At 42.9% G+C, this 20,752-nt stretch overlaps 1 protein-coding gene and 1 pseudogene across 1 annotated transcript in view; one reads left to right on the top strand and one right to left on the bottom strand.

Moving 5' to 3' along the window:
* Positions 1–20,752, top strand: part of Apaf1 (apoptotic peptidase activating factor 1) — a 79,571-nt gene that overhangs the window by 29,847 nt on the left and 28,972 nt on the right. The window contains exons 13-17 of the mRNA XM_028783089.1: positions 981–1,107; positions 2,049–2,174; positions 7,332–7,460; positions 8,864–8,989; positions 16,360–16,521. Of these exons, the coding sequence (XP_028638922.1) occupies positions 981–1,107; positions 2,049–2,174; positions 7,332–7,460; positions 8,864–8,989; positions 16,360–16,521 (670 nt within the window). The remainder of the gene's footprint in view (positions 1–980; positions 1,108–2,048; positions 2,175–7,331; positions 7,461–8,863; positions 8,990–16,359; positions 16,522–20,752) is intronic.
* Positions 10,111–10,704, bottom strand: LOC114634488 (annotated as a pseudogene).

Genomic DNA, 20,752 nt, shown 5'->3' with positions numbered 1-20,752 from the left:
TCTGTAAAGTATAGCATACAGTGGTGTCATACAGGTGCAGTGTCATAGAGTGTGAGCTCTGTAAAGTATAGCATACAGTGGTGTCATACAGGTGCAGTGTCATATAGTGTGAGCTCTGTAAAGTATAGCATACAGTGGTGTCATACAGGTGCAGTGTCATATAGTGTGAGCTCTGTAAAGTATATCATACAGTGGTGTCATACAGGTGCAGTGTCATATAGTGTGAGCTCTGTAAAGTATAGCATACAGTGGTGTCGTATAGGTGCAGTGTCATATAGTGTGAGCTCTGTAAAGTATAGCATACAGTGGTGTCATATAGGTGCAGTGTCATATAGTGTGAGCTCTGTAAAGTATAGCATACAGTGGTGTCGTATAGGTGCAGTGTCATATAGTGTGAGCTCTGTTTTGCAGTGGTTTCTTTAATTTTAGAATTGTGTTTTTTAAAAAAGATATGCTTACATATATTATATTAGTGTATATATAAAAAATAGAGGGGCTAGAGAGGTGACTCAGTGGCTAAGAACACTTGCTGCAGAGTGGCTTAGTTCCCAGCACCCACATGCTGACTCACAACATTTGTAACTCCAGTTCCAGGGGATATTGTGCCCTTTTCAGACCTTTGTGGCCATTGTATGACATGGTGCTCATATGCACGTGCAGACAAAACACATAGAAATACAATATTTTTTTAAAAAGGGAAAATAGAAAGTGGCATATGTTTGGTTAAGTACATTTCTCTTAACTCAGTGACATTTGTGGCACATGCCAGGTGGCTTGATATAAGATACTATTTCTCTTAAATGTCACTTTTGTTAGATTACTTTTTTTAGGTGTTCTGTACTGTCATTTGCATGTTAGTAATTTAATAGTTTTGTATTTGGGAGAGATACAACCATGTTAAAAGACACTTGTTATTTGAAAGAAAATGTTACTTTTATCCTCAGTCATTGAATTTCTCTTCATCTTTCACTTGTATTTAGAAACAAAAAAACTATCAAGAATCTGTCCCGCTTAGTTGTCCGCCCCCATACAGATGCCGTTTACCACGCATGTTTTTCTCAGGATGGTCAGAGAATAGCTTCTTGTGGAGCAGATAAAACCTTACAGGTAAGGGATATCTCTTAGAAAGCACTGGAAGAGGCATGTGGCCTATTTTTGCAAATTAGAATATACTAAAACTTAGGAAAATGATAGTTTAGAAGTAAAGAAATGTAAGCTCTTGAACGTTCGTAGAACTTCGTTAGAATATTACAGGTGTGGCTGTTTTCAATAGTTCCAAACTTGCCAGGGACATTGATAAGCTCTTTATCTTGGCAGTTACTGGCATCCATTTGCCATTTAAGGGTAAGGAGAAAACAGCAGTCATGAACAGACATGCAGACTCCATCAGCAAGGAGGAAAAGCATTGCTGCTGCTGAGAAAACATTGGTAAACAAACTGTCAGAGGCTGAGAGATTTCTGACTGTATGTGGGAACTGGATAGGTTGGTTCCAAAGGTCCTTCCGTTCTCACCCTGTTTTGGGGACGTGCGGAGAGTGCCTCTTCTCCACACTTTTATATTTAGGGTATCCGAATCTTTCCAAGATCATAATTGTGTACTCATTTCTACAGTACTTGATTACTAATTACGTTACTCTTGGCCTTAATTCCCCCAGTAGTGCTGGGATTGAACTCAGGGTCTTGTGCATGTTGGGCAAGCACTCAACCTCTGAACTATATCTGCACCCTTAATTTGGGTTTTTTGAGCCCCCAAAGAAAGCATATTTGGTTGTTTAGAATTTGTCAATGCAATCCCGAGAAATGAAGCTGGATTTCACCACTTCTTTTTTAGGGAGACTTAGCAACACTCAACAATGGATACTTCTCTGTGTATGCTTACATACACACTTAGGAATCCTGACAAATTCTGACTTTTGAGTCATTTTGCTAAATTTCATTTTTGTTGTGAGAATAACCGTGATTAAGAACTTTCCAAGAGGTAATTTCATGATATGATGTCCTACAGATAAGCGGTTTACAGTTAGAAACACTTTGCTGTTGTTATGCAGGTGTTCAAAGCCGAGACAGGGGAGAAGCTTCTGGACATCAAAGCTCACGAAGACGAGGTGTTGTGCTGCGCGTTTTCTCCAGATGACAGTTACATAGCAACCTGCTCAGTGGATAAGAAAGTTAAGGTATGATGCTGGAGCAGGGGCTCCGTGCTCAGGAGCACTTACCGCTCTTGCACAGCTCCCACAGGGCTGCTCACAACCCCTCTCCATCCTCCAGGGGATCCGACACACATCTCTGACCTCTGTCAACACTGATGTTCCTGGTGCACATACATACATTCAGGCAAATACTCACTGAGAAAATACAATGAGAAAAAAATGAAGGTAGAGAAACATTTTATTTTTGAGTTGAAATCACAGCAGTTCTTTTCTGTAACAGGCAGGAGTGAGCGGGGTTACACGACCCTTGCCTGATGATCTACTCACTTGGTCCTTTATTGCTGGGGACAGCACCATGATAGAGACTGCCTGTAGCAGGCCGGGATGGAGACATCTCAGTAGCCCGCAGCAGCTCTTTATAAAAAACAGTTGTGCCCATTTCTCCTAACCTTAGCCCTGGACAACGGCTGTATAGATTTCATTTGTGCATGACTGCTTTTCAGTTGGCCTTGGTGTCCATAATTATTCTATTACATCTGACTTTCCTACTCCCTTCTCCTTGTGCTCTGGTGAATTCTGTGAAACTAGATGTTCCTTGATGTAATGATTCTTTTTTTTTTTTTTTTTGTTTTTTTGTTTTTTTTTTTTTTGGTTTTTCGAGACAGGGTTTCTCTGTGTAGCTCTGGCTGTCCTGGAACTCACTCTGTAGACCAGGCTGGCCTCGAACTCAGAAATCCGCCTGCCTCTGCCTCCCAAGTGCTGGGATTAAAGGCGTGCGCCACCACCACCCGGCTCGATGTAATGATTCTTAAACAACTAAAAATTGAGGCATAGGGTACGGCACAGCATAGTCCTAATGGCCCAGGTGCATACTGTGTGTTCTCATCTTGGAAACAATGTAGTATTGGCACAATGGTAGTTCTGGATTAATGTTTGACTTGCAAAGAAAGTTTACAAATAAATTAAGAAAATGAAGCAGGGTCAACATTGGGACCCCAAGAAAGGAAAAAGCTATTGAAGTTATAAAATGAGTTTTGCACACTTGAGAGTAGTTCCTGGTCTCCTTTGGATATGTATAGATAAGCAAGTATAGAATGCATAAAATTATATATTGGTAAAATTAAGTCAAAGCACTGGGACTCTTAGGAGAGTCATTGTGTGCAATGTGCAGAAGCAGAAAGCTAGCGGAACTGCTGAGTTAAGAGTTAACTTGACTCTTTCTGTCCACTGCCTGGCAGCTTTGCCCATGTCATTTATCATTAGAGCTTCACAGGAAAATGCATGTGGCTAACCTCGGGGCTCTGAGTTCTGAAGTATAATAAGTCAAAAGTAAAGTTTAAATAATGATAACTTTTGCAATTATTATTTTGGCCACGGGCCTGGGAATAGAGAAGCTTGAAACTTTTATAATTCTTTTTTTTTTTTTTTTTTTGGTTTTTCGAGACAGGGTTTCTCTGTATAGCCCTGGCTGTCCTGGAACTCACTCTGTAGACCAGGCTGGCCTCGAACTCAGAAATCCGCCTGCCTCTGCCTCCCAAGTGCTGGGATTAAAGGCGTGCGCCACCACTGCCCGGCGAAACTTTTATAATTCTTAATTGGTTGTGAGATGTGGTTATTCTTTTGAATCTGATTTGCCAATGATTATACAATGTCTTCTTTTCTGCCTGCTTTTGGAGTAACAATAAAAGACTGGGGCAAGTTAAAGGCCGGGGAAGCGTGAAGAGAGAGGGGAGAGTGTGTGTGTGTGTTTGTGTCAAAGAAGAGAGAATGTGAGGAGTGTGTGTGCATGTGGTGTGTGTGAGGTGTGTGTGAGAATGAAAGGGGAGCGTACAGAGGTGTGTAGGAGTGTTGAGAGTTCGAGAAAAGAAAAGCATACAGGAGAAAAGCAGAGCGCACAGGAGAATGCAGAGTGTGTGCAGTCTCATGCTGTGAGCAAGCAGGAGAGAGAGACAGAGAGAGAGAGACAGAGAGAGAGAGACAGAGAGATAAAGAACAATCTCAAGTCTTGAAAAATTTACCTGTCAGCTTGTATCCAAAATGTTGTCTGTGTAATTTTTTTTTAAAGATTTATTTATTTATTTCATGTATATGAGTAGCCTCTCGCTGTCTTCAGACACACCAGAAGAGGACATGGGATCCCCATTACAGATGGTTGTGAGCTACCATGTGGTTGCTGGGAGTTGAACGCAGAACCTCTGGAAGAGCAGTCAGCTCTTAACCACTGAGCCGTCTCTCCAATTCCTGTGTGTGTATTATGCACTTTCCAGATATGCCTGGTACCAGTTGAGAACTACCATTCTGTGTCGAGGCTGGACCCTGGCACATTATAAATGAACACTATCTGGAAATTTAATTTCTTTCCATTATTATTATTTTCTAAAAGATTTATTTTTGTTTAGTCATATGTACGTGTGTGTTTATGTGTGTGTACAAATGTAAATGCAGTCAATGCCTGCAGAATCCAGAAAAGAGTGTTGGGTCTCATGGAGCTGGAGTTACTAGACATTCATCAGTCTCCTAAACTAGGTGCTGGAACTGAACTGTGTCTTCTGGAGGAGCACTATATACTCTTAACCATTGAGCCCAAGTCTGTCTGTCCATCTGTCCTTCTTTCTCTTTCCTTTTTATTGTTTAAAGAGTATTTCCCCCTTTTATTAAAAACAGATTTCTGATCTCATATATCCTGATTACAGTTTCCCCTCCTCTAGTCCACTCAGTTCCTTCTCTTCTCTTCCATCCGGATCCACTGCGTTTCTGCCTCTCATTATAAAAGAACAGGCTTCTAAGAGATAACAACAAAACATAACAAAATAAAATATAATAAGATAAAACAAAAACCACAACTTTAAAGTTGGACAAGGCAAACCAACAGAAGGAAAAGAGGCCCAAGAGTAGATACAAGAATCAGAGACCCACTCATTCACACACTCGGGAGTCCCATAGAAACACTAAGCTGAAAGCTATAATAGTTCCACAGAGGACCTGGTGCAGCCCCATGTAGGCCCTATGCTTGCCGCTTCAGTCTCCGTGAGTTTGTATGAGGCTTGTTCAGTTGATTTGGAGGTCCCTTTTCTCCTGCTGTCCTCCATCCCCTCTGGTTTCTACACTTCTGCTTCCTCTTCCATGGGCTTCTGTGAGCTCTGAGGGTTGGGATTTGATGGAGACATCCTGTTTAGAGATGTGTGTTCCAACGTCTTTCTCTGCATAATGTCTGGCTGTGGGCCTCTGTATTTGTTCCCATCTGCTCCAGGGAAGAAGCCTTTCTGATGACCTATGGGCATAGCAGAATATCATTATGAGTCATTTTACTGTTACTTTTCTTTCTTTCTTTCTCTCTTTCTTTCTTTCTTCCTTCCTTCCTTCCTTTCTTTCTTTCTTTTTTTTTTTTTTTTTTTTTTTTGGTTTTTCGAGACAGGGTTTCTCTGTGTAGCCCTGGCTGTCCTGGAACTCACAGGGTAGTCCAGGCTGGCCTCGAACTCAGAAATCCGCCTGCCTCTGCCTCCCGAGTGCTGGGATTAAAGGCGTGCGCCACCACGGCCCGGCCTTCTTTCTTTCTTTCTTCCTTTTGTTTTTTTGTTATTTTGAGACAGGGTTTCTCTGTATAGCCTTGGCTGTCCTGGAACTCACTCTGTAGACCAAGCTGGCCTCGAACTCCGAAATCCATCTGCCTCTGCCTCCCAAGTGCTGGGATTAAAGGCATGCAGCACCACTGCCCAGCTACTGTTACTTTTTTAAAGACCAGTAGCATTTCGTTTTGCCCTAGGTCTTTGGGATATCCAGTCTCTGGTTCTTGGTCATCCAAGCAGAGTCAGGTGTGGGTTCTATCTCGTGGAGTGGGACTTAAGTCAAAACAGACATTGGTTAGTTACTTCTACAAACTTGGTTCCACTATATTTTGTGCCCTAGCCTATTTTGCAAGCAGGACAGATTGTAGATGAAAGGTTTTGTGGCTGGGTTGGTGTTTATGTTTTTCTTTTGGTAGCCTGAAGAGGACCTTCCTGTCCAAAGACTAAAACATGGGGATGAAGGTTCTATATAGGCAGCAGCTTGACCTCTCCATGGTCAATGAGTTGTGTGGGTGCTGTCTTTGACAATGGGGCCTTGCTGTCAGTTTGTGGAGAACAATGTGTTGTCTTGACTGGCCTGTTTGGAGATTTCCATGGGACCTCTTTGGCCAACTTGATTGAATGTAGCCCAGACCTAGTACTAGAAGAAAGTTTGGTGACAAGACATGGCCATGTAGGACTCCATCTCTCTCATTGTTGGAGACTTCATTAGGAGACTTCATATATTTTAGAAAGTTTCCACTGAACTAAGTTTCTGTATCACCTCTCAAATGTCTCTCAGTTCTAGCTGTCTTTCCCTGAATTCCATCCTTGAATCCCATCACCCCTCCTCCTCCCTACCTGATCCTTCAGTTCCCACCCCTCTAAACTACCCATAAAATCTAGTCTATTTTCTTCTCCCAGGGAGATTCATGAGTCTTTCCAGTTCCTTCCTCTATACCTAACCCCCTTGGGTCTATGTATTTTAGCTTGGTTATTATTCATCTATTTGTTTGTTTGTTTTTTGAGACAGAGTTTCTCTGTGTAACAAACCCCTGGCTGTCCTGGACTCCCTTTGTAGACAAGAATTTCCTTGAACTCACAGAGATCCACCTGCTCAGAGTGCTTGGATTAAAGGTGTACATCACCACGCCCTGCTGGTTGTCATTTATTTAACAACCAATATCCACATATAAGCAAATAATACCATATTTGTCTTCCTGGGTCTGGGTGACCTCACTCAGAATGATTTTTTTCCTAGTTTCATGATGTCATTCTTTTTTTAAAGATTTATTTATTTTATGTATATGAGTACCCTGCAGCTGTCTTCAGACACACCAGAAAGGAGGGCATTGGATACTATTACAGTTGTGAGCCACCATGTGGATGCTGGGAATTGAACTCAGGACCTCTGGAAGAGCAGTCAGTGCTCTTAACTGCTGAGCCATCTCACCAGCCCTGTATTTAACTTTCTAAAGTGAGGCAGAATTGTGCCCCACTCCCCCAGGGAGTGGGTTCACATTAGTGCCATGCTCAGCGACAAAGTCTGTCCTCATAGGAGACAGCATCTGCACAGTGACGTATTTCCTGTGGAAATAGTGGTTGTTTGTGCATTTTATTCTCTTGTTCTCTTCAGGTTTGGGATTCTGCGACGGGGAAGCTAGTGCACACCTATGATGAGCACTCAGAGCAAGTCAACTGCTGCCATTTCACCAACAAGAACAATCACATTCTGGCCACCGGCTCCAGTGACTGCTTCCTCAAGGTAAGTGTGGGTATGAAAACTATACAGATGAACTCCTGACACAACAGAATATCTTCTTTGATTTTCTCATGTTTATTGTATTATCAGGTTTTGTTTGTTCGTTTTGTTTTATTTTGGGGGGACAGAGTCTCATTATATAGCTCTGGCTGTCCTGGAACTCACTCTGTAGACCAGGCCTGTCTCAATCACAGAGATCCCACCTATCTCCGCCTCCTAAGTGCTGGGATTAAAGTCATGTGCACCTGGCTGTCTATTTTATTTATTTATTTTAACGCCACTGCTAGGGATTAGCCCCAGACCTCACATGTGCTAAGCAAATGCTGTATCCCCGGGCTGCATCTCCAGTTCCTTTCCTGTCTTGTGTCGCAGCACTTGCAATGTCCACATTCTAAATTCCATATCCATAAGCAGAAAATGGAGGGAAAAAAAAAAGCATTACTAGCTTACATAACTGCAGAGAACATAGTGAACGTGGATCTTGCTGTTGGCATTCCAGATGTCTCAGTGGTGTTCTCAGGCCCACCTTCCCTCCCTGTCACTGGTCTCTGCCATCTTTGATGATCCAGTCATACTGTCTTTATGTGACAGGAAATACCTCAGCTCCAGGTTGGTCCCAAAGTTCCTAATCACAGAGGAGGAGCAACTTGTCCTTTCTCAGAGCTTACAGATCAGATTCTGGAGAAGTCCCTTATTTAGTTCATGCTCATTGTTTTGTAAATGCAGTGCCAGCAGGCTGTGTCCAGGTCACAAGCTTGGCCATGTAAAGGGAGAAAGGGAAGAGCCTTGATGTATTTGCATTATAGCAGTTCAGAAGCCGGAGCTGTTGTCGGACACAGAAGGAAGGAGGGAAAGGTGTTGGTAGGAATATAAACAAAACAAAGTGTTCACCTCTATAGTTGATAATACTTGTAATTAGGAATTATAAAAGATTGCATTTTTAGTCTCTTTAAGTAGATAAATATGGCTATGGAAGCCATAGAAGAGGGCATTGAGTTCTCTGGAGCTGGAGTTGCAGGCAGTTGTGAGCTACTTGATATGGGTGCTGGGAACTGAGCTTGGGTCTCTGGGAGAGCTCAGATGCTCGCTAGTCCCCATTTAGTATAGAACTTAAAATATATCCTTTGGCAGTTTGATTTACATATACAGTGTTCCTGATCATATCCAACCTAGCACTCCCTCTCCCTTTCCCTGGACCCACCGTTCCCAGCCTGGGCTTCCTCTTTCCACCTTGTTACAATTTCAAAGGGGCCAGACGCCTGGGCTGGTCTAAGAACTTTTGAGCTTTAGTGATCCTTCGGTTTTAACTTTCAAAGTAGTTGGAACTACAGGTGTTCACCACACCAGTCTCCAGTATGGATTGCCTTCATATGTTTTGAACTTATCTTTTTTCCCTTTCCCAATAGCTCTGGGATTTGAATCAGAAAGAATGTCGGAATACCATGTTTGGTCACACGAACTCGGTCAACCACTGCAGGTTCTCACCAGACGATGAGCTCCTGGCGAGTTGCTCAGCTGATGGGACTTTAAAGGTGAGGTTTTGAACGTCATTAGAGGGCTGTAACTTTTGAGAAGCCCTTACGATTTAGGGTAAATAGGAGCTTCTGTTGGTGTTAGTAGTGTTCCAAAGCTGTGATATGAACCTGAGGTAAACAACCTATAAAGAGGGAGGCCTTAGTTTTGTTTACAGTCTCAGAGGTTTTAACCTGACCCGGACTCTGTGCTTGTGCTAAGGCAAGTGTCTTGTGTCAGGAAGTGTATGATGAAAGAAATTGCTTACCCAATGGTGTCTTGGAAGTAAAGCAGGAAATAGGAAGGAGTGGGGTCCCACTGTTCCCTTCAAGGGTACCTGTTGATGGCCTAACTTGGTTTCTCTAGGCCTTCATCCTTAAGGCTCTAAAACAGTGGTTCTCAACTTGTGGGTCATGGCCCCATTGGCAAACCTTTGTGTCTCAAAATACTTACATTGTGATTCACAAGAGTGGCAAACTTACAGCTGTGAAGTAGTAGTGAAATAATGTTATGATTGGGGGTCACCACAGCCTGAGGAACTGGGCTAAAGGGTGACAGCGCTAGGAACCTCCTGTGCCTGTGCCACAGACTTGGAAGCACACCGTCAGCTCCTCAGCCTTTGGCAGGGTTTCTGGATCTAAACCAGAGCAGCATTTTTCTATGTTTGTAGAGAAAAGGCTTTCCTTTCAGCTTCTGAGAATCTTTGTCAGACTGTTATTTTTGAATGCTTTATGACCTAGAGTTTAAATTCCTAACTTTAAGCATATATTACATCTTAAACATGTATTCATCTAGTATTTTTAGATCTGTAGTCAGGAGGCAGGTTAACCTGCTTCTGTCTTCCCTGAAGGGTGGTGGTTGTTGTTGGAATCTGGGCTTTAATTATGAACATAAATAGTGCTATAAGGATGAGGGGTTCTAAGGCTTGTACATTACTTCCATGTGAAAGATTGCAGATTACTCGGCCTGTAATATGGCATCACCCCAAACAGCAGAAAGGCTTAATGTTGTTTTTCCTGAAGAAAGCTAGCTTACTATAATAATACTGATCCTCCCATTTGTCTGTAGAAATAATGATTTACCGTCTGGAGTGTCCAATGTTTACCTATAACTGATTAAAATGGGCAGAGCATGGAGTTTTCTATTTATTTCCAGGTGAATTCTTCACATTTCCTGGCTTCTGAAAATTTTGCTTCCATAAATCTTCTACAACTATGTACCCTCGTCATATGTACCCTGTCATATGCCTTCTCCCCAGTGATCTGGGCAATGGTTATGGCTTGTTGCGGGTAATAGACAGAGGCACCTAGCCCCATGAAAAAAGGAGGATACACCAGATTCTTTATTTTTGAACCTCTAGCAGAAAGGAGTCCAACAAAACCAGCAAAACCAGTAACACCGAGTCTTGGGAAAAATCCAGGAGGCGCATTTTAAAGGCAGTTATAGTTGTCTACTCCCCACTGGACAGAGCGTTCCACCTTGGCTTTAGTATGGGAGTATATTTCCTGACCCAAACTTGTATGCACTCACAGTGATGTCGGAGATGTGAGGTGTTTTCTTCAAGCTGAGTCCTTGGCTCCCCCACAGACTTAGACTGACCCTTGGGAACTGAGTAGAGTTCATAGATCCTCACGGAACCGCTGTGAGGCAAGTTCTTTTCGGGTGCTGCATAGACTTTGAAGGTGAACAGGCTCAGGGTAGTTGGTCCCACAGATCTCTGAATTATCTTGAGCATGTGGCTGCTAGCCGCGGCTTGGGCAGGGTTGTAAAATCCAGTTTTATTTTTAGTCTTGTTGTTGTTGAAGAGTCTCGGGAACTGTACAGTGGTATGAAAGGGGCATGCTTGGTATTTTATCTGTCACTTTTGGAGTCTTCTCACCTTGTTTGATTTCTCCTATATCTTCTTTTTTTTGGAATATTTGTTTTTGGATTTTTATTTTTTCCTCGCTTTTCCTCATTTTCCCTTTCTGGAACTTTCTTTCACTTCATCTCCTACTATTTTAAACACAACAGTATTTTAAAACTTTATTCACATATTTTTCAGTCCCTGTTCTTAGAATTAGATTTAAAAAAAAATTACACTGCTGTTTCATGTCTATTTTTTCTTTTTGCCAATGTGAATACATTTTTGGTTCCTGTATACCTTTTAGAAATCTGTCTTCAGTATCAGATCCCTGGATATCTGCTCCTGTGTAACAGTGTAGCACCAAGAACCTGACTGGGAATTGTGTCTCCTCAGAGGGTTCTTAGTTTTTAGGTTTTTTTTTTTCCGAGACAGGGTTTCTCTATGTAGCCCTGGCTGTCCTGGAACTCACTCTGTAGATCAGGCTGGCCTTGAACTCAGAAATCCTCCTGCCTCTGCCTCCCAAGTGCTGGGATTAAAGGCATGTGCCACCACTGCCCGGCGGGTTCTTAGGTTTTTATATTTGAAAAAAAAATTTTGTGCCTGAGTATGAGAGCGGAGGTGCCATGGTGTGCGTGTGGAGGCAGGAGGATGATGCTCAGGAGTCAGGAGTCAGGTCTACCCCAGACGTCCACAGGCTTGGCTTTCATGTTTTGATGATGAACTCCCGTTGGTAATCTTTTCTCTCGATCAGGTTGAGTGTTCTGAGGGAACTGCTCCACTTTCTGATTGTAGACACTGGGATATACAGTGGTATCTAGGCAGAGATGGCAGATGGAATGTGTGCTTTGTCTTATGTCCTTATTTTCAGTATACTGACCCTGCCCGTAACTGGGTTAGGTATAGAATAACCCTTAGGTTTACAGCCTACCTGTGCTGCAGAGGGGGAGAGGGGATCTCAGTGGATCTTTAAAGAGCCCTCCTGACTTAGAGGGATCCAGCCTGTACTTTCTGAGCCACTTAGATTCCTGCTGTGAGTTTGTTGGGCTGATTCCCCACTGCAGGATCAGGATTCAGATTTTAGGAACCCATCCACCTTTTTTCTTTCTGGCCTTTACTGCAATTTTGTTATCCTATCACCATTTTCTTTTTTTTTTTTTCTTTTTTTTTAATTTATTTTTTTAAAATTTTTTTTTGAACATGAAATGCTTTTTTATAGCATGTTTTACAAGGGGAGGGGGTAACAGGGGCCAGGTGGTGGAAAAGTACAAAATCTTCTTGGCCTGTGCCTTGAAACATGTCATGGTCTATACGGTACACTGCCTTGAATTATGATCTACCTGCTGTTCTTCAGAAGATATGGTACACTGCTTGAGTTATGGTCTCCCTGCTATTCTTAAGAAGATATGGTACCCTGCTTTGAGTCTATCTGCAGTTGCTAAGCAGGATCTTGCAGTTGCCAAGCTTCAGAGGACATTGCTATCACCATTTTCTTTATCTTGTGGGTTGTGGCTAGAGAAATAAAATCCCTTTACTATTGTTTTACATGGGTTTGGAAAGGGCATTCAGGGGATTGTGTTTTTTACCTATATAAATAAAGCTAAGCTTATTTCTTTTAGTAACTTTCTAAACATCTGTGCTTGAAACTGGTATATAATCTGTCTTTTTACTTATAAGTTTTTAAAAATTGTGTATTTAATATTCACTACCTGTTAGATACTATACTATGCCTTTGTGTTTTAAACACTAGAAGAAAAAAGTATACTCCACGGTCTGGTTATTCAGAATAAAGTTAGGGAGGTGGTAAGTGGATAAACAGAATGACAAAATTATGTGCAAGGTTCATTTCTTTTCTTTTTATTTTAAAGCTTTTATTTTAGTTTAAAAGTTACATGCATGTGTGTATTTCTGTGAATGACTGGTCTCAAAGTGAAATGATCTTAAAGCTTTAGTTTGTGGATTGCCAGTCAGTACAAACCAAAGACAGTGTTTCCTTTTCCTTCTGAATCTGTCAGTATCTTGTAGTTCAGCAGTGAGGGGTTTGCCTCTTGAGCCTCTTCTCAATCTATGGCAGGCTGATGCCAGGTTCCCTTTTTTTTTATTAGTAACTTTTTAAAAAAAATGTTAATCAAAGGCTTTGTAAGTTTGGAAATGCACAATAACAAGATGCTCATACAATCAGAAGTGTAACCCAATACCCAACCTAGATATACCAACTACCTTTGACTGCTAGAGACAGGAGAACATCTGCCTCTGTTTTCCCCTCCCCCTCCCCCATCTCCTAGCTCCTCCTCTCCTTACTCCTCCTCCTCCTCTCCTTACTCCTTCCACCTTAGCTCTTCCTACATATCACCCTTCCTATTAAGATAAAACTTTTCTCTCAAATTACAATTAGAGCATAACTATACCAACTTGTATCAGTAAGGTACAAGATAGATCTAATACCCAGTCCATCATTTTGTTGACTAATCAGAACCTCTATCATCTCTCCTAACTAAAAGACTTAGTTCTGTATTTTTTTTTGTTTTTTTGTTTTTGTTTGTTTTTTCAAGACAAGGTTTCTCCGTGTAGTTCTGGCTGTCCTGGAACTCACTCTGTAGACCAGGCTGGCCTTGAACTCAGAAATCCTCCTGCGTCTGCCTCCCAAGTGCTGGCATTAAAGGTGTGCGCCACCACTGCCCAGCCTAGGTTCCCTTTTTTAAGTTACACCATCTTTCTGTCAGTCTGTCTATCTATTTTTGCATCTGAGGGTGTACATCCCACAGCAAGAGTATGGAGGCCAGAGGACAGCTTCCAGGAGTTGGTTCTCTGCTTCTACCATGGTGGCTTCCAGAGAGTGAGCTCAGGCTGTCAGGTTTGAGCTCTTACCTGCTGAGTCATTTTATTAGCCTGCAGGTCCATTCAGGTTTCAATACAGCAGGTGAGTTTGTGATTGACCATTGCCTTAGCTTGCCCAGAAGATGGCGCTTTGCTGCCTTTCTTCCTATCTCCTGGCTGGTGCATTCTTTATACACCCTCAGCTGCTGTGTTGCCTGGGCCTTAGATGAATGGTATGAATGTCTTGTTTAGGATGTCACTGTTCTCAACACATTACCAGTTATGAGTCTCTGCATCACCGTCATTTCATTGTGAATATGTATACACTTTTATTTCCAGTCTTCAGCTGGTGGACACACAGGCTGATGCTATTTACTAGACAATGGCATGGCCAGTGCACAGTCCTGAGCTCAGAAATTTTTATGTCCTGTTGGTCAGCGACAGGTTTGATTCCTGTATCCATGTGTGAGTGTCACTAGCAGTAGGGGACAGGCATCACTGCACTCGGGGAGAACCGCCTGTGTTGATGACGGCTTTCCTACAGTGCTATTAAGCCAGTGTCACTGGCTCTCTGCACAGTGACATGTGGAAGGTAGAGGTCCTGCAAAATGATGTTAGATAACAGCATGTCAAGGTCAAAGCCTTGTAAAGCTTTCACCGTCTGAGAGAATAAGAGCTGTAAAATTATTTATGCCCCAAAGGCTCTGGGATTTTCTATGCTTGTTGTAGGGTATCATGTAGATAAGCATTTAGTTTTTTGGGCCTCAAAGAGAGACGATCTTAAAGTGTTTTATTTAAAGATTGTTATTTAAAGCTTACAGAGCTTACGGTGCACAGGGACCTTGGGTACAGTGCAGTCACCTCCTCAGAACAGCAGTGGTGTGGCTGAGTCATCTCCTGAGGTGGGAAACTGTATCACTGCTTGCTAGGGGCCGAGTTGGGTACAGAAGCACATGAAGTGTTAGTAGGCGGGGTGAAATTAAATTGTGTCAGCTTTCTTTTAGTTCCCAGACCTAAGTTTGTCCTGGTAACAGTATGATTTCTCATTGACTCTGGATATTAGGACCAAAGAGTCTGATACTTGATTTGTTTTTTTAAAACTGAGAAATGACTTTATGTAGTGTGTGTGTGTGTGTGTGTGCGTGTGTGTGTGTGTGTGTGACATGTCTGGAGGCCAGAGGAAAAGGTGGCCAGTCAGCTCTGGCCCTTCATCATGTGGGTCCCAGAGATTGAATGCAGGCCGCCAGGCTTGGTGGGAGATACTTTCCCTCACCACTGGCCCGTCGTGCCTGTCTTCTTTCTGTATCTGAGAAGGCTAGCCGTGCTAGTTCCTCTTGTCTCGTTTGTTTTGTTTTACACACTATAGACACAGTTGTCCCAAGGGGAAAGTGTTAGGGTTTGTCAGCTTTTTTGGAGGGGTAGTGGTGGTGGGAGGATTTGGTCCAGGTCACAGTGGCTCTTCTGAAGCCAGGACTCTGCTCCAGGTCTGGGAGTGAAGCTGCATCTTTTCAGGGGCCGTTGCTTTTTGTACCACTTACGTGGCTGTTCCAGAATAAGGCTTAGAGTATTCCATATCCCATTGCTCAGGAGCTGGTTACTTCTGTAGCACTGCATAGCCCCAGCACAGCGGAAGCCATGTTTCTTCTCAGTGTAGCTTTCAGTATAGATTCTCCTTAGGGCCCTCATTATCACTGGATGCCCAGCAGGCACCAGGCCCAGTACAGTTTCCTGCTGTGCTTGAGGTAGATGTGCTGTGCAGCTCCCGCTTCTGCCAGCAGAGGGCAGCAGCAGACAGCTGTGAGTCTCTCCTATGCTTGTTCTTCCTGCCAACACCAGTCTTTAGCCTCTTCCACACTGTGCAAGGCTCCGTTAACTTTTTTTTTTCCTTTTGAGATGAGCTTTCATGTAGCTCAGGCTGGCTTCAAACACATGATCCTCTTGCCTTATCTGCAAAGTAATAGCATTATAGATGTATCAAACGGCGTGCAGCTCAGTTACCTTTTTATCTACTCTTACTGACTGTGGGGTTTTGTTTGTTTGTTTTTGCAAAACGGAAGCTGGGTCTCTCTCTCTCTCTCTCTCTCTCTCTCTCTCTCTCTCTCTCCTTCCTTCTTCCTTCTTCCTTCCTTCCTTCCTTCCTTCCTTCCTTCCTTCCTTTTTTCCTTCCTTCCTCTTCTCCCTTTTCCCCTCCCTCCCTCCCTCCTTCCCTCCCCCTTTCTTCCTTTCTCCTTCCTTTCTTTTTTTTTCTTATTGATTTTGTATCTAGATCACAGCCTCCGCTCCTCCCAATCCCATTCTTACAAATTTCTCCCTCCATTGTTCCCTCCCCTTCTCCTCAGAGAAGGGGAGCTCCCCTTAGGTAGCACCCCACCCTGGGATATCTAGTCCTAGTGGGACTAGTCACATCCTTTCCCACTGAGGCCCAACTGGGCAGTTCAGGTAGGGGAAGGGGATCCAGTGGCAGGGAACAGAGACTGAGCCTCTGATCAGCGAGTTAGGGGACCCACATGAAGACCAAGCTGCACATTTGCAACAAATGTGTGTGTGGGGGGGACCTAGGTCTAGTTCCTGTAGGAAGCTGGATTTCTTAATTTAAAAACTAATAAAAAAGTCAGGCTTACATAGGAACATCCATTGGGTAGAGCACGCTGTATGACATATAATCTAGTTGGAATTCTAGGCGTATGTGTTGGGAGTAAAGCAATGTTGCTTTTTGCCTTTTCTAAACAGCTTTGGGATGTGAGATCAGCAAACGAGAGGAAAAGCATTAATGTGAAGCACTTCTTCCTGACTTCCGAGGACCCTCCAGAGGATGTGGAGGTGATGGTCAAATGTTGTTCCTGGTCTGCAGATGGTGACAAAATCATAGTGGCAGCAAAAAACAAAGTCCTCGTAAGTCCTGCATCTCAATCCACCTCGATGTAAAGTTTCATCTCTGTTACATTTTTCCACGTCTAACCTAGCTCTGTGATTTGGGGCAGGCTTGCTAACTGCCCTCTGGGGGGTATGGGGGGCCTTGTGAGAAAGGTCATAATCACACCGGTCAGAAATAACTTTGTACTTTCCCAAGACACACAGTATGAAACAGCATAGGAAAGCCGTGCACCACAGGAGCAGATTGTGATGTCAAGTCCAGGGTTCCTCCAGTTTATTATTGTCAACTTTTTATTTTATGTGCATGGATGCTCTGGCTACACGTATGTCTTTGTACCATGTATATAATACCATGGAAGCCAGAGAAAGGCATTGGATCCTCTGGATCTATTCATACAGATGCTTGTGAGCTGTCATGAGGGTGCTTGGAATTGAACCCAGGTCCTCTGGAAGGGCAGCCATTGCTCTTCACTGCTGAGCCCTGTTTCTCCCCCCTCTTAAGTTTGTTTAAAAGAGAATACTTTCTTCATCACTTAAAAAAAGTTTAAGATAGGTTGATTTTGGTGATTTTTAAAATACCTTTAAAATTGTTTTTAATTATGTGTCTGTGTTGTGTCTGGGTGTGGGCATGTGCACACGAGTGAATGGAGGAACCAGAGGTATTGGCTCCCCAGAAGCTGGAGTTACAGTGACTGGGATCCTCCTGCTATGGGTGTTGGGAAACGAACTTCTGCCCTTCTGAAGGGTGTGCATGCTCTGAACTGCTGAGCGGTCTCTCCAGCCTCTCAGAGTACCTTTAACCCTTTTATACTTTGATGGCTCTGATGAAAGAAGTACTCCTTAAGAACTGAATGAAACTGTGAGTTTTTCCAAAAATAAATAAAGGCAGACAAAAAAGGAAATGGTAGGTCTCATGCTGACATCACGGTCTGAGCACTCATCAACATGTATAGTTAAAACTGTAAACCCCCAAGAGACGTGGTAGATTGCTATGGTGCTGGGGTCTAATGGGTGAGTGTCCTCTCAGTAGACACAATGGTCTGTCCAAAGCTGGATTGAGAGAAGCAAATCCTGTGGCTCATGGACATTCTGTCCTAACACTCATTTTAAAAGACATGACACAGCGATACTATAAGTCACTGGTACTATCATATATTTGTATATAGATTCATTGGGACTGGGTGTGTCTTTACTGATCTAGTAATTGTGAACCTGGGTCTTCGGTTACTTGTAGACTTATGTCCATCTAGCAGGAAACTAAGAAGAAAAATATGTCCTTTGGTCTTCAGTGTGTTAAAGTCAGTAAAAATAGAATACAGTTAATTTGTAAAATTTGAAGATTCAAAATTTTATTTTTGTTAGGATAAAAATATATACAGTAAAATTTACTATTTTAAACTGTGTTTTGCTTTTTCTGATAACTAGGGTGTGAATTTAGGGTTTTGCAAATACAGGCAAGTGCCTTATCATTGAACTACAACCTCAGCTCTTTTTCATTTTTATTTTGAGATAGCACCTTGCTAAATTGCTTAGGCCAGCCTTGAACACACTAGTGTAGCCTAGGCTAGCCTCAGACTTTTAGTCTCTTGCTTCAGAAGCCTCCATAGTGGCTGGAGTTAAAGATGCTCCCAAATAGTTCTTGTTTGTTTGTTTGTTTTCATTTTTTTTTTCAAGACAGGGTTTCTCTGTGTAGCCCTGGCTGTCCTGGAACTCACTCTGTAGACCAGGCTGGCCTTGAACTCAGAAATCCTCCTACCTCTGCCTCCCAAGTGCTGGGATCAAAGGTGTGCGCCACCACTGCCCGGCCCAAACAATTCTTAAATGTGCACAATTGGCATTATAATCCTATTCATAAAGTTGTGCAGCTGTTACCACTGCATGCATATTCCCTTCCTCCCTCCCTTCCTCCCTCCCTCCCTCCCTCCCTCCCTTCCTCCCTTCCTCTCTCCTTTCCTGCCTTGCCTTGCCTTGCCTTTCTTTTCTTGATCGGGTCTCTGTGTAGTTCCTGCTGTCCTGGAACTCGTTTTGTAGACCAACCTGGCCTCAAACTAGAGATCCACCTGCCTCTGCCTCCTGAGGGTGAAGATTAAAGGTGTGTACCAACCACAGCCTGGCTACCACTGTGTGTCTCTGAAAGTTTTCATCACTCAAACAGAAGCTCCAGTACCACTAATAATTCTCAGTTCTCTATCCCCACTCCCTGGTGACTAATAGCATGATGCATGAATTTGCCTGTTCTGGAAATTGTACAAGTGGTATTATATAATACTGGTCTATTTATGCTTGACTCATTTCATTGAGCATAATGTTTTAAAGGCTTATTCAAATTATAGAATGTATCAGAACTAAACAGTCTCTCACTCTCTGTTTCTCTGACCCTCCCTCCCTCCCTCCCCCCCCTCCCTCCCTCCCTCCCTCCCTCCCTCCCTCCCTCTCTCTCTTCCTCTGTATGTGTTTGTGAATAGTCACTACATCTTTAAAAACACTTTCCTCTGTACAGACCCACTGGCTTTCCCACTTGCTGGCTTTTGTGAGCGATGCTGCAGTGAAAGGTAGTGAACATGTATTTGTTGGAGACCCAACTTTTAGTAACATTTTGTATACTCTGATGTTGGAATTGCCAGAGCATAATGATAACCTTGTGTTAGGTTTTGAGGAGAGGTGACTTTCCCACAGTGGCTGCACCATTTTACATTTCTGCTAGCAGGGTATGAGGCGATCAACATCTCCACATCCTCGGTAGCACTGGCCACTATTTTCTATTTAAAATTTTATGTATTTTTCATTAAAAGTTTATATCCATTGAAGTAGGTGTGAGGTGGTGGCTTTGTTTACATTTTCCAGATAGCTAGTGATGTTTAAGAAAAAAAGCTTCTCCCCTACTCCTGACTGGTGCTGGGAATTGAACCCTGTGCTAGGCACAGACTACCACTGAGGTAAATCCCCAACCCCAGGGAAAGATCATTTTAAAGCATTCAGAAGGTCTGTTCTAGTGGAAAAGGAAAAGAATACATATTGTATAAAACACCTTGTTTTAAAACCCTATAGAGGGATTCCTATGTAGCATGTAAGTGACCTTGGGATCCCCTTACCCTATAGAGGATTCCTATCTAGCATGCTGAATTAGTGACGTCGGGATTCCCTCACCCATGTGTGGGCCCCAAGGTTTCACTCTTGTTTGCTCCTTCTTTCTCTGTTTCTCTCAGGCTCTTGTATTGTTAGCCTCTACTGTCCTCAGTTCTTCTCTCTGTTGTCATTCCTCAACTGGGACAATTTTCTGTTTCACATTTGCCAATTCTTTACCCCTGTCACTCTTAGCCACTAATTTTTTTTCCCCCCGAGACAGGGTTTCTCTGTGTAGCCCTGGCTGTCCTGGAACTCACTCTATAGACCAGGCTGGCCTCGAACTCATAAATCTGCCTGCCTCTGCCTCCCAAGTTCTGGGATTAAAGTCGCCACCACTGCCTGGCATTAGCCACTAATTTTTAAAAACAACCTGCCCCAGGAAACAATTAAATATGACTTCCTGTCCTTTGTTAACAGCCTTCTCTGCTCTGTGTGTGTTGCTGTGCTGTGCCCTCACTGAACTTCGTTACAATTCCCACTGGAAGCCTTTGTCCCCTTCCTGAGGACTGTCTAGGCCAAGTCTTCAATAACTAGACTGTATCAACTTACTGTATGTGTGTATGAAGCATATATACGCTTACCATTTGACAAAACCTTTGAAAGAACATATTCAGTATTTGAAGATTTATTTATTTTATTTATGAGTACACTGTAGCTGTCTTCAGACACACCAGAAGAGGGCATCGAATCTCATTATGGGTGGTTGTGAGCCACCATGTGGTTGCTGGGATTTGAACTCAGGACCTCTGGAAGAGCAGTCAGTGCTCTTAACCGCTGAGCCATCTCTCCAACCCATATTCAGTATTTGAAAATCTTTAAAGAATCGAAGTGAAGGCTGTATTACTAAAAAATAGCCCTTTTGGCTCAAAAATGGGGAAGTGATTAATTCTAATGGAGTAATTTGATAGCTCTGGAGAGAGCTAGAATTGACTGAGCTTATTTCATTTTTGCAGGGCTTGGCTGTATATTATTTTGAGCATCTTTGCTCATGAGTATGCATTTTCTTTCTTGAATCAGTAACACCAGGGAGAACTGCTCTGCTTGTGTTAGCTTGACTGGCCTGTTCATGCATGCACAAAGGTTTTGCTTTCTCTAGGCCAGCTTGAGAGAATATCTGTGATGA

The sequence above is a fragment of the Grammomys surdaster genome, unplaced genomic scaffold, assembly GCF_004785775.1.
Source record: "Grammomys surdaster isolate TR1022 unplaced genomic scaffold, NIH_TR_1.0 958, whole genome shotgun sequence".
NCBI lineage: Eukaryota > Metazoa > Chordata > Mammalia > Rodentia > Muridae > Grammomys > Grammomys surdaster.
Note: the sequence above shows the minus strand (reverse complement) of the source record. Positions and strands in the feature narration are given on the sequence as shown.